The sequence below is a fragment of the Dermacentor albipictus genome, chromosome 1, assembly GCF_038994185.2.
Source record: "Dermacentor albipictus isolate Rhodes 1998 colony chromosome 1, USDA_Dalb.pri_finalv2, whole genome shotgun sequence".
NCBI lineage: Eukaryota > Metazoa > Arthropoda > Arachnida > Ixodida > Ixodidae > Dermacentor > Dermacentor albipictus.
The window spans coordinates 96,155,397-96,169,189 of NC_091821.1; the positions used below are offsets into that span (position 1 = coordinate 96,155,397).

At 48.7% G+C, this 13,793-nt stretch overlaps 1 protein-coding gene across 4 annotated transcripts in view; it reads right to left on the minus strand.

Annotated features, from left to right (window-relative positions):
* LOC135902635 (breast cancer anti-estrogen resistance protein 3 homolog) overlaps positions 1-13,793 on the minus strand; it is a 252,610-nt gene that overhangs the window by 85,416 nt on the left and 153,401 nt on the right. Inside the window, exon 1 of one of the 4 annotated variants that reach the window (XM_065432829.1) lies at positions 4,134-4,294. The exons of the other annotated variants lie outside the window; for them this stretch is intronic. Coding sequence (XP_065288901.1) covers positions 4,134-4,176 — 43 coding nt within the window. The 5' untranslated portion in view covers positions 4,177-4,294. Of the gene's footprint in view, positions 1-4,133; positions 4,295-13,793 lie in introns of those variants that run through there. 4 annotated transcript variants of the gene reach the window in all.

Genomic DNA, 13,793 nt, shown 5'->3' on the forward strand with positions numbered 1-13,793 from the left:
TGTTGATGACGCAAATTCTGTCTGTATGAGAGCAGCTTGCTATTCCAGCTGAAATTGGACTCGACGTGGAAGTGATCCGTGAACTTCTCTCTATAGATAGGTAAAAATGAACGTACCTGCTCGCTAACTATTTGCACGACGTTCGCCCTGAGGCCTTGGTGACGGTGCCGAAGTGTTGGAAGACATAAGTATTCATTCTTGAGAGCTGATGCGCGTGCACTTTGCGAAAACTTGGCTACTGGTGTCACGCGAACGTTTCATGGCGATATATGTCATACCTGACCTGGTACTTCACATTAATTAATGGGAGCTCCTCCAAGTAAAGCCCATTTTCATCGAAAGTAACACCATCATTCGCGTGAAGATCAGTGAACGTGCAACTATAGGCAAGCAACGATGACTCTCTTGCCGCTGTCTGTGTAGTCATTTAACCTGTCCTGTTCACGTTCATTCATTCAGTTTACGCAGGACTATTTACAGGTTTAGCTCGCTTGTCATCGAGCCATTCAAAACGCACTTATTATTCGCAGACACGTCACAACGCGCTGCAACAGCAGCAAGTAAGCAGGGTCACGCGCGCGCAGTCACGAAGAGCTCTTTCCTGTGCCGTTCGAGATCACGAATCTACAGACGGCGGACGACGACAACCATCCTGTTTATGGCTCGCACTCAGTTCCGTGCAGCGAGTCGGGAAGAGAAAGAGCTGCAGTCTTAAAAAGCTGCAGCTTTCTAGCGTTGCTCGTTTAACACCACTCGAACGTGGGACTTCCTTTCATTCCGGGCGAGTGCGTCCTGTCACGAACACTCGGTTCCATCCTGCGCTGCATAAGCTCAGTGACTAAGGCTCAGGTGCGGCGTGCGTAAAACTCTTCGCCGGTCAAGCAATCAATAGGGGACGCGTAAGAACCGCCGCAAGTCAAAAGGCAAGTAGGCACGACGTGCTTGGTGCGCGCGTGTCACGACGCGCGAGAACAGCTGCTCGGCGGCACGTTAGAAGCTGCACACGCGGAAGCGCGCGTCAGGCTTAGCGCAGCCCCACATAAGTGGGCGGTTGAGAGAAGGCGAACAAGAGAAGTTGAGTCGGCGGTGCTCTAGAATTCGTTCGAGCGGGGCTTGCCCAACAGTGGAGGATAGCCTGCGTAACACGCAAGGGCGCCGGAAACGCGGCGCAAGCCCGAGATCTCGGCGGCTGACCGCGCTACACTTGCATTCGCGATGTCGTATGCCGTAATGTCACGGTAGACGGCCGTCAGTCAAACCCCAAGAACAGGGCTTTTGCAGTCACGTGCGCTGCAATTTACGCTGACATGCGGCGATACAGTGGCGCGTAGCTAAAGCGATAACGCTATCACTGCTTTCCCTTCCTAGGCACGCAGAGTGCAATTACAAGTGCGCGCTCGCCTCCGCAAACCGTTTTCCGTGGGCGTCGCCAAGCCATCTTTGATGGAGACGCAGTGGGAACCGAGCGACACGAAATTGCATTGAAATGAATAAGCACCAATATCATGAGCTGCTCGTTGCTCGATGCGTTTTGTAACTATACAGGGTGTCCCAGTTAGCTTTAGCAAGAGTTTTAAAATATGCAGATGCCACGTTGCTGGACAGAACAAAGGTAATGTTGTTTGCCGCCACATGGAGATGCTCAGATTAGTTTTTTTACATTTCACCTAATTGCGTAATTAGTCCTAAATAATTATTCAGCTTCTCAAATATTATAATCAGATGAGAAGTGTCAATGAGAAAATTGTAAAGCGACATCGAAAACTTCCGATACAGCTTTCTGCTGCTCAATACGTGCTACATAAAAGTGTTTTTCCGAGCGTGAACGAAGCCCGCAAATACAAGCAACGTGCCTCGAGCGGCCAGCCGCGCGGCAATGTTGCGTGTATTCGCGGGATTCTTTCACGCTCGAAAAAACAATTTTTTGCAGCACGTATCGAGCAGCAGGAAGCTGTATCGGGGGAGTTTTACTGCGATGGCATCAAGACGCCCGCGTCGCAGAAAATCCGGCGTCAAACATCGCATCGGCAAAAAAAGAAAAAAAAATCGTACCCAGGGCTTCCATGTGATGCAAGGAATTGACTGAACTGATTGAATTTCTCAAGCTAAAATGAGCAGAAAAATCGTAAACTGCGACTTGCACACAACCTACAGACATGATAGCTCTCGGATTGTAATTTGACTATACGAGAAAACATAATTATGTTACGCGAAAACTCATAGAAACCCCTTCACACACACAAACCGGCCGCGGCGTTCACAGACCGGCCGAGGCGTCCGCCATTTCGCGCGCGCCGGCGCGATGGGTGTTTTGGGGACCTTCGCCGCATCATAATGATCGCGGCCCACGCAAGAGACCGTGGTTCCCCCACAAAGCTCGCCTTCGTGCACAGCGTTCGCGGAAAGCGTTTCCAGGCAAACATTACGGTTACATGCGCTCCAGTTGCCGGGAAGAGGGACAAGCAGTCAGGGATCTTTGAATGCTATCACGTTCCACTCTTCAAGGCGAAGCTTAAGAGTCCTCCAAAATGTTTTTTTTCATGTTGCTCTACAATTGTCTCATTGATACTTTTCATCTAATTATCATATTTGAGAAGTTGATCAATTAAGACTATTTTTGTATTCCGACGAAGTAGATATTTAATCTGAGTATCTTCAAGCGACGGGAAACATTACCTTGGTTCTGTCCAGCTACGTGGCATTTGCATATTTTTAAACACTGGCTAAAGTTAGCTCGGACACCCTGTATAGCACGAGAGAGATAAACGGGATGGGAAAGGCAGGAAGGTTAACCAGATAAGATTCCGGTTTGTTACCCTGCACTGGGGGAAGGGGAAATAAAGACGAAAAGAACAGTGGAGAGAAAAAGCAAAGAAACGAATAAAAAAAGTGGGGAAGGTCGCGAACGTCCGTGCATGAACACGCGAGTCAGGGTAATACGGCCGTAATTACGTACAAACGCGCCGCAACTCAATTCTGCCGAGTATGGATTATATATACCTTCCATTGATTGTGTCGGTCGACCGCCCAGAGAAGGCCAGTGCTGTCCCTCGACTGAAGTAGTCAGCACTCTTCAACAACGCTCCTCATCGATTAGTAAATCTGCAGTTCTGTAATCAGGCACTTAAAGCGCATATACTCGAAGGCGCTGCATAGCGAGAGGTGTTTCGGGAGTAAATCGCGCATGAAAATAGGTCACCGAAGCGCAACGAGTGTTTCAGTTGAGGGACTCTATTCGGCGGAGTCATGGAAAAGTTCCGAGCCGATTCACGTTTATGAGTGCGGGAGATGGTACACGCTACATATCCTGAGACGCGTATACAAAGTACAGGATTGCGAAGTTTGGCTACTTGTTGTTTTGTCTTTCATTGGTCCTGTTGCTGCACTGCTGTTTTCCCGGATTGTACAAATGACATTCACTTACTCAGCACTTCAACTAATGCACCACGAAGCGTAGTTTCTGTGTATTCGTCGAATCTCCAGAAATCTGTGCTAAACAGCAAGCCGAGTTTTTCTTTTATATACATATAGGGTGTCTTAGCTAACGTTAGCCAAGCTCTTCAACGAAAAAAAAAAGAGAAATATAAAGAAAAGATGGGGCAAGATGTATACGATTTTAAGACCTACGGTGATCGGTCGTCAGACCTCTGACGGCGGTACACCGTCGTCAGTACCGTTGTCGCCCTACTGCAGTAGACACTATGTGCGAAAACGTGTTCAATACTATGACATGTTATGTGCTTAAAGATAGAAAGGGACATTTTTTTAGAGGACGCAGTGCAAATAATGCTGTCATTTTGTGACCAAAAATTAATGCCTCACAAAAGCGTTTGTTAGCATTCCATTGAATTCTTATTGATTTTATATAGCCTTCAGTAAACACTCCTTAGAAAAGCCATTGTATTCCAGTAAGCACTTATGTAAGGGATAGCGCTGGCAAATTTCACTAAATATGCGATTGTGTCACTAAACTGGATATACTAAATAATCAACCGAAATTTGCTCTAGTTCATGTTTAATTGATCACTTCAAAGCACACGCAATTGCGGAAAACCCGAACTGTGCTCAAGGCATATACCCTTGGTAGGAATCCTGAGAAAAGCATTTGCCTTTGGACTTCGGCGGTTACTCACCTTCAGGTGCGCGCGCGATTAAAGCCGGCAGCAACCTTGACATCAGCCTACCTTCAAGCACAAGACATGACTGTATCGACTGAGAAATGCGCGTTAATTGCCTTCACACGTGAACCTATGACGCCTATACCAGTCTTCATTAATGGACACACTATCAACTATGGAAAGACCCATCGATTCTTGGGTGTAATGATCGACTGACTTCCTTTAGCATAGCCCTCATTGCGCGTACTTGAAGAAAAAAAAAAACTGCCGTCGGTTGCACATGCGTACTGAGATTCATGTGCGGGAAATTACGGGGCACGTCTGTACGTTCCATGTTTCAGTTGTACAGAGCTCTATTTCGTAGATTTCTACGCTACAGCGTTCCAGTGTTGTCCAGTACGTGCAAGTCAAATGTTCGTTCATTGGAGAGCTAATTTTAATAATCAAGCTATCTGATTTTAATATTTGAGAACTTGATCAAGACTAATTATGTAAGTAGGCGGAATGCAAAAAAAAAATAATAATCTGAATATCTCCAAGCGACGGCAAACAACATTACCTTGGTTCTGTACAGCTACGTGGCATTTGCATATTTTTAAAACTCGGTGCATGATAGTTGGGACACCCTGTATATACGCCGAGAAGCGCCACTCCTTTTGCCGAGGGCAGCCGTTCGACATTGTGAATAAGACCACCCAAAGGGGGCGCCGTACAGGAATTATACAATGCCCCCCCCCGCCCCCCCCACCCCCCCTTCCAAAAAAAAGTGCGAAGTAAACGATAACAGCAAAAGCTGACGCAGAACCTGCGGCGGCATTCTTTCATTAAAAAACCCAATTTTTTCAGCACGTCCGTTTGGGCAGACCACTCCTTCGGCCCACGGCGCTTTCGCACCGTTATCTGTTGTCGGCCTCTCTCTCTCTTTCACCCCTTCCAAAAAGCGAGAGGTGCGCGCCGCACATGCTTGCCATCTGCCTACGCGCAACGTGTAAGATTCGCGCGTGGGATGCTAGTGCTCTTGAGAGGAAAAAAAAATAAATAAATAAATAAAACGAAAGATGGGGGGGGGGGCGTTTCTCTCTCGAATGCGAGAGTGGGGAAAAGCAAAAACGCCACTTCCGCGGTCGGACAGGCTGCAGCTTTTACGCTGCGCTTTCCTTGCGCGAGCGTCGCGTCCTCGTGGCCCATGCACGATTGTGGGTTTATTAACTAAGTCAAGCGACGACATCGCTCAATAGGCACTTTCTCGTCTCGCGTTACGCACCTTGGGAGATATACGTCAAGTAAATGTTGCAAACAGAGATGAAAAAAAAAAGTTAATGAGTGAGTGAGTAAGTGAGTGAGAGATGTCTCTCTCTCGGCAGAGCCCATAACCGGAGCAATAAGCAAAAGGCGTCAGAAGGAAGAAAATACCCTGCTATAAGAAGCCCTGCTGATAAATCTTTTCACGAAGACTCCATAGAAGCTACCATGTCAGCATACGGACTCGGCTGAATATTGTTCTGGACATAGCGAAGTGAATAATGGTGTCGAAGTATACCCTTCCCGTCCACCCCCTAAAATAAATAAATAAATAAATAAATGTAAATGTGACTTCAGAACCTTTCCGGGCAATGGATGCGCTCCCGCACGATATGAATAGAGTACATCTAGCACTTAGTGGCTCCGGGGCGCACGTCAAGGACCTCTGTAAGCGGTAGTTGAAAACAGACACGTAAACCCGGAGCATCCGGCCAAAGTAAAAGGTTCTGTTACGCTTTCTTTTTCCTTTCCTCAGGGTGGTAGGTAAAACCGTTTATTGAATGTGCCAGACAACCAGAAAAACTGGTTCGATTTAAACAACTTCGGCCATTATATACTGCCGTCACAGCCTCCAAGGTTTACGTAACTTTTTCTAGTTGAAAAATGAAGGACAGTCGACTGGTCGTTAAAGGTGATCGCAATGGCGCCGCGATAGGCGAGTGCGGCGCCACACCGTCACATAAGGCCGCGCACTCGCTCCCAGCTCTCTGAGAAAGTGCGTACTGCATCGCAAAGTGATGATTATTCATCGGCAGGCATATTTTGGCAGCACAACGACTGCGCCTGTCCGTGTAGACGATCACATACATGAAGTAGAAGCTAGGCACCGCTTCCAACTTTGGATGGGGGATATAGCTCCACGATGGCACGCGGTGCGCGCGATTTCCGGGACGCTCACTTTTCTTTCCCTCGGATACGTGAGCGCACGCGTGTGTGATGTCCGCACAAGGGGCGGAAATGGCGGGTACGCGGATCGGGTGGTGCGCGGGCAAGCCTCTCGCGCTGCAGCAGCGCTCCGAGTGCGCAAGGTAGCAGCAGCGGAATGCCGTCCTCGTTTGGGGCGACGGCGGTGACCAGCCGACTTCGCCGCAGGCGCCCCGATATCTATCGGCAGCGGGCGAGCCGGCCGCACGTCTGTTCGCCTCCTGAAAATCCTCCCGCTTGACTATCCAGCGAGGCGTTGTTGCGCGTTTTCCAGCCCGCGTTGTGACTGCCGAACGAGTTGCAGCCTAACCCTATACTTCTCCTCCTTGTCTCTCTCTCTCCTTCCTCTCCTTCTCAGTGTGCGTGTCCGGAAAAAGGGTGCGGACCAGTCAATGAATTTCCACCGAAGGCGGAGGCGCGAGCGTTGGAACTTGAAGTGGGCGTCCCGCTGCTCGCCAAGGCAAAGGTCCTACACTCGCAACCTCGTACCAGAATCAGAACGACCCCCAGGTTGTCAAGTGTAGCCCGCTTCGTGGCTTAGTGGCTTCGCTGTCCACTACGCACGCGCCAACGAATGATCGCGTTCTTTCATGAGCAGGATCGTCGGGAAACGGGCCGTTGACGAACCATCAAGCTGGCTGAGCGCGTGGGTAAAACTTTGAATACACAAATGGGCAATCTGGGGGTCAGTTGTGTCGTTACGACATTAGGCGCGGCAGTTTAGCGATGAAGACGTTCAAGCTCTGCTTGAGGAAAGTGACGCTGATTTGTCAGATTGCGAAGATTGTGAAGATTGCGAATATTTCATGCCGAACGTCTTCTCAACAAAGGATGGCACAAAAGAACAGGAACGAGATAGAAAACACGAACGAGCGGGAAAAAAAGACTACTCGTTCGTTCGTGTTTTCTACCCCGTCCCTGTTTATCTGCGCCCCCATTTCTTCAGTATTAAATAACACCACGTTGTTACGATCGGCCAGCGGCAGTAGTGACCTTATAGCCTCTACTGCCCCACTGCGACGAATCGCTCGTGACGCTAACAATGCGTCCCCTCGGACAGACCTGCGGCGCCAACAGGGCGAGGCATGTTTGGCGGGCCGAGTGTTGTTCGTTTACCGTCGCCGTCCCGGATCAATCGGAGCAAGAAAATCCTGGAAAAGAGTGTTCTACGGCGTTTCATCACGAACTCCTGTAACCGCCATGGTTGTTTGACAGACGCTCCAGCTAACTACTGGGTCATCCCAGGAACTAAGACGCGCAAGCTTGAGTCAATCGTGACAATCACCGTCTACGAAGCTCCCCTCCTTTCTATGTGTTCAGTGAACAAATGTGCGGGAGTGATTGTGTGCACCCTCGCCCTCAACTCGTATCCTTCGGCGACTTTGGATGATCCGATTGGACGAAGGTGGGGTGGCAGTTTTCCCTGGCCTAGGGATCTAGGGAGTACAGAGGGGGTTTAAGCGAACTTTTTCGGCTCCTCAGTGTGCTTCAATTCAGTCATATACTAGACTGATTAGACGTAACGTTCTCAACTCCTCATGTAGATATTGTAAATAAACCCAGTACTCCTCGTTCTGGATGAGAACATGTTCCTCCCTTCAACAACGTCCTTAGCGTGAATGAGTCGGACAACAGCATGGGCCAGCTAACACTTCAGACATGCCCGACCCCAACTTTTACAACGTCCAACATTCAGTATACTTCTAAACGACATCTGCGCGACTTTTTTCGTTTTTCTTTAAGCGAAGCTTTCGTTGCCTCTTCCTTCGAATTTTGCGCTGCTGCTGCTTCTGTTGTCTTGCACGCAGCGTCGGGGGTTTGTTCAGAACGTGCATATACATGGTAGGAGCGTGCCAGAGAGGAAACTCGACGCGAGAAACTCCTTTGGACCTTTCCAACGTGTGGCATGTGCACAATACCTTCTGAAGCTACCTGGGTGTCGCCACATTAGCCTCGACAGCTGTAATTATCCGTGAACACGCTTAAAAGGATTGCAGAAACTGCTGTGCTTATCTTTCTACTAAGGTGCAAATACAGAGGGCGAATCAGAAACGAGGGCGAATGAGAATGTCTTTGCCCCTATTTATTTTTTTTTGACACATTACGGCTGTAAATGTGAAGTCAACAGATCCATTCCCAGCGGCGGACCTTTCTTGGACCGGCCGGCCTTATCTGCCGGTAGCTCCGTGACACGGCGCTGCTGTCAGTTGTTTAATATGGCGGTTGTGCTTCACACGTCCACGGCGTACGAGCAACGAAGTGTGATTCGTTTTCTATGGAGCAAAGGACGAACGCCCATCGAAATCCACAGGGAAATGCAGCCCACGTATGGGGAAAGGTGTCTCACTTTGAGATGTGGGAGGTGGTGGTGTTGCGAGTTTGCAAAAGGCCGTGAAGACTTGCATGACAATGAGCGTTCGGGAAGGCTGCGGGCGTCGCTGATTGACGGCAAAATTGCATAGGGGCATCTCAAATTTAGTGCTGCGATGGGACAAATGTTTGAACCGGAATGGGGACCATGTGGAAAAATAGTGTAAGGTACGTAGACTAGTACTTATGTTTGTAGTTACCTGTATGTACCTTATTTTGGTTAATAAGAAATAGGGGCAAAGGCTTTTTGATTTGCCCTCGTAGGCAGAACTGCACAGAGGAGGGGGGAGAGGAGGTAGAGAATGGGTAGAACCAACGGAGTCGCGAAATGGGTGAAGAACAGTATTTCCACTTTTGTTGTTCCTATAGAGGGGGAGAGGGCAGGAGAGGGAAAAGATTATGTGAGAAGGCAAGGAAACAGCGGTTACGGGCAAACTGAAGGTACGGTCCGGTACGCTTCTGCTACTTCTAAAACATAAACTCCATGGAAATTTGTCAAGCAGACAAATGACGCAGGACGTGCAGACGCAAAGCCGCATTAAAACACCGCAGGGTCTATAGGCGACACTACGGAAGCGCCTGCAAGTAAAATCAACACTTCTATGCCCGCCGCGGTAGCTTTACGGCAATGACATTGCTCGAGGTCGCGGATTTGACCGAGGCAGCTGCATTTCGACGGGAGCGAAATAAAAACGCTCATGCACTTTCATTTGTGAACACGTTAAAGAACACCACGGTGCCAAAATTAATACGGAGTGTGCTACTACGGCCTGCCTCATACTTCTATCGTGGTTTTGGCACGTACAGTACCATAATTCAATTAAAGTTTACACTTCTGCCGCGATGCGATATGCCATGGGGGGTAATAATGCTCAAGCATCTAAGAAATTATGAATAATGGTACACAACAACGCCTCAAGCAAACACGTCTCCCTGTGTGTTTACTACGCAGATAAACAGCAGTGGTGCACGCAAGGCCACATTTAGCATCAAGTGAGCACTGTCGTATTGGATTAAACGCTGAAGAAATGACACATTCACCGCCATCACCGCTAATTATCGTCAAGCAAAGCAAACAGCGTAGAAAGCTTCGCTTACACCGATTCCCACAGTGAGTGGGATCCGCATACTTTTACGCTTTTATCTGGCATGCTGCAGCAGCTAATCCGTGACATATAATGTCACAGTGCTTTAGGTGCGCAGGAAAAGCAAGGCATCAAAATCCCACCCTCTTCTGCAAATTGTTCCGCCTCTTTAGCTTTCCTCAATAGAGATTTAAACGGCTCCGTACAATCCAGGGTTTCTGTATTCGTTTTTCTGCTCCAAAGGGCTTCAGCGGAAAGCAGCTATTGCATCACTGAAGTTTACGACCGCATAGTACGCTGCATTTGACTGCATTTGCTGCATTCTACAGCAACGGAAGTCAGTATCTTGAATTTTCCGTCGAAATTGATGTACCGTAATGCAGCATGCCGGTAGGTTTCCTTGCTTTAGCGGAATTTAAGTAGGCCGCTAATATATACCAGTGAACGCTTATATATTACAGAAAATGGTGCCTGTAGTAGTGACATATGTGTTGTCAATGTTGGTGACAAAAAGTTTCAAAAAATTGAAACTGATTGGCGGAACTCGGGGGACGGGTTTTGTAGTGACATTACAGCACTCACCCACAGAGTTGTTAGTTTCAGCTTCGTCCCGTCGTCTTCTTGATTTGCGTATGTTGTTCTAACTGCTGGCTTTCACCACTGTACCATCTGGCCCAGCTCTCGACACTTGTTACAAGTAGTTAGTCTGTTTAACAAATCTTCTCAGGGCTGATGCTTTACAAGCAAACGAATAGTTTGAAATCGCCTACATCAATTAGTCGCCACCCCTTGAATGAATCGCATTCCAAAAGCCTTTTTTTTAGTTCGTAACATTAACCAATGGGGGACGACAAACTATTCGAAACTACTAGTACGTACGGTGGGGGAATTCGGTGCCGCGCGACTCTCCACATTATGGACACACACGGCCACTCCGCCAAAGCGCCAATTTCTTCTGTTGAGTGAACAATGACGGCAGTAATACAAGCTGTGCACGTTATTAAGCGTACTGCACCGCGTCTCGTTCACCATGTTTACATGGAATCCAAGGTAGGATTCACAGAAAAATAAATTTGTCGCATCTCTAAAAGAGCGCATTTAAATCCAGAACAGTAGCAGCCCTCAGCACGTTTTGAATGCAGACCTTTACAATTATGTACAAGTTCCTAGTAAAACAGTTTATCCTCAAGAGGGAATTATCAATGCAGCGCCTATAAGTAGGCAGCTTTATAGTCAAATAAGTCATCCGCAGATAAAGTTTGAACAGCGTCAGTGCCTCATGCTAAACATGAACGCGAAACAACAAAAGATACCGTGAGATGACGCGCTACCGCTGAACATTCCTTCGCTCATCCGTCGGCAGCTGGGTCCGAACTCCTCCCACGCGCGCATACACATACGCGGAAGGACTGATGAAGTCAAAGAGAAGATACGTTTGCTGGGAAAGCGGTTAAGAACTCGAAAGTGGCGGTTTTCTGTGTCCTTCCGTCCGTTCCGTTACGCCGTCGTCCCCATTAGTTTCAGCAGAGCGTTTTTCAAGCCCGCTCCGCTGACGCGCAGCCACTCAGCCTTACTGGAGCGAAAATGCACCGAACATGTTCGAGCTAACCGGCACTGTTGAGCGGAGGGCACCCCTGCTTTGGCGGCGTCATATGGTTTGGTGGGCTAATTGGTCGAACATGGCAAACAGCATCGATGACAGGGCAGTTTAATGAACAGGACACATGGTTCATTTGTTCCGTCACCTGCGCTAATCTTCATGCACGTTGGACGTAAACCAACCAGCCCCGCTTAGAACCCTCGCGTAGTTAGTTAAGCATTATTCAGTCAGACAGGGACACAAGAACATATACACATCACGGGCGCTGACCACCAACGGACTGAGTTGTTAGTCAGCACCCGTGCGCGGTGTGTATTCTTTACGTTCCCGTGTCCCTGTCTGTCCCCAAAAATACTGTGACAAACAATAAATTGCGGCAAAACCCATCTCAGGACGACTGTCGACGGTAATGCGTTAGCATTGGATGAATATAGCGACACAACGTATTGCCACCGTCGAAACGAGTTATATGTGTGAGGCGTGTATACGTACTGCAGCGGGACTCCTCTTTCGCGCGTCCACTCGGCGCCATCTAGCGACACCGACGCGAAGCCTGGGCGTGGCCTCCGAAATGCATGTGCATGTGCAATGCAAATGCAATGCATGTGCTGAGAAACGCGTCATCCGGCAACCGGGCTTCCCTCTCGAGCTTCTTTCTGGACACGCTGCGCAATCTAGTCGCTGCCGAAAAGACTGCGCGTGGCCTCCTAGACGAGAAGCGTGGCGCGCGCAGGCGCCTGCGCGCGCCACGCTTCATTCTATTTTACCAATCGCATAGGCCGGCACTCCAGGTTCGTCTGCTCCCAAACCGACCGATCGTTGAGAAGAGCTGTGCGATGTAGTACATCGAGGAAAATGGCAAACTCGCGTCAGCAGTCGTGACGCGCGGCACTGTCGGCCATTCCGATGGGAAAATGAAATGACTTCGTCAAATCTACACCAAGCCACAGTCAGCACCGTACTGTTGTCTCGATTCGGCACATAGTTCAAATAGGAGATGGAGTCGGCGAGACGGGCCCAGGCGACGCAGACGAGTGTGCTGGAATCATGGCGTATTTCACATGGACAGTGTGGCAGCACGCTCGAACACAAGAAGTTTTGTTGCTGTATATGTTCTTGACACTGTGATGGGTTCTTGGAAGCCCTCCCCATAAGCCGACCGAGCAGTCTCATTAGCATGTTCGCAGCACATTCTGCCACACAGCGGTCCATGGAAGGCACTGAAACGTGACGTAGTGTCCTTGCTCGCGAGATGACGGAGTACTCGAGTTTCAAGCGGTATAGTTGGTCGTACGGTCAACGCTGTAAAGGCGGGGGGGGGGGCGACAAACACTGCAGCACTGCGTTGGAATCACCGAACCACTCGATTAAAGACTGCGCAAGTCCTCATTGATCAAGCAACCGTCACACAGCGAAGCTCCTTGCAATAAATTATGTAAACCCCTAATAACCTACAGAACGGTGCCAGAACTTCTCGCCTAGGTGGTTTTCGCTGCAGCTTTTTCAGTCGGAACAGTCCTTTTTCGTGGCGTCGATATTAAGGGCAATTTTTTTTATGCACGTACGCTACTTGAAGAGACGTTATGTTGATGAAATTAATTGAATTCGCCTTATAAAATAAATTCATAGAATAACCACTTACACTCCGCCAACCAGCACTTCATGTAATAACATTTTGCCGTGCTGAAGTATCATCCTAGCTCAACTACGAGTTGCAGATCGTGTAAAAGTACACACATCGTGCAGACGCAGCTACGAGCCTTTCTGACGTCATATCATGCATAAATTAAGGGCTTAAAGAAGCCCTAGAATGACAAAGTCGCGAGTTAAATTGTAGGCCGTGGTAGCTGTGTTCTTGAAGAAAATGGAAGCGACTGTGTGGCATAGTTTCTGTTGACGACGCAGAGAATAATACAAATGGCCAGCGTTACCCTTTCGGAACAGGACAGTGCAACAAATGAGACAAGGTCGGGGACAAAGGCAGAAAGGAAGGAAAGAACCAACCCGAACGTTGACCTTAGGCGCTACGCCGGGCCGAAGGAAAAATAGTAACGCAGACAGAGAGGCAGGCAATATCAAATGACTGGCTTTAGGTGTTAGCCAGGAACTTTCTCAACGGTTAGTGTTCCGGCACGGTAGAATGAAATAAAGCGTGTCCGGGCGGGAACTTGCGGCCTTTAAAAAAACCCGACTTGATTTCTCCCGGAGACAGGTTTCTGTATAAACAATGAGAGATAATATGTTAGGCACGATACGACTGCCTCGTTCGTTCCCAGCGTCTTGCTCTGGCCGGATTGAGAAATTAAAGAGCGAGCTTTTTTCTTGTACAATTGCACAGCAATACATAACCTTTCGAACGGGTGAGGCACTCGACCTCCCAAAAGAGTCTCTCTC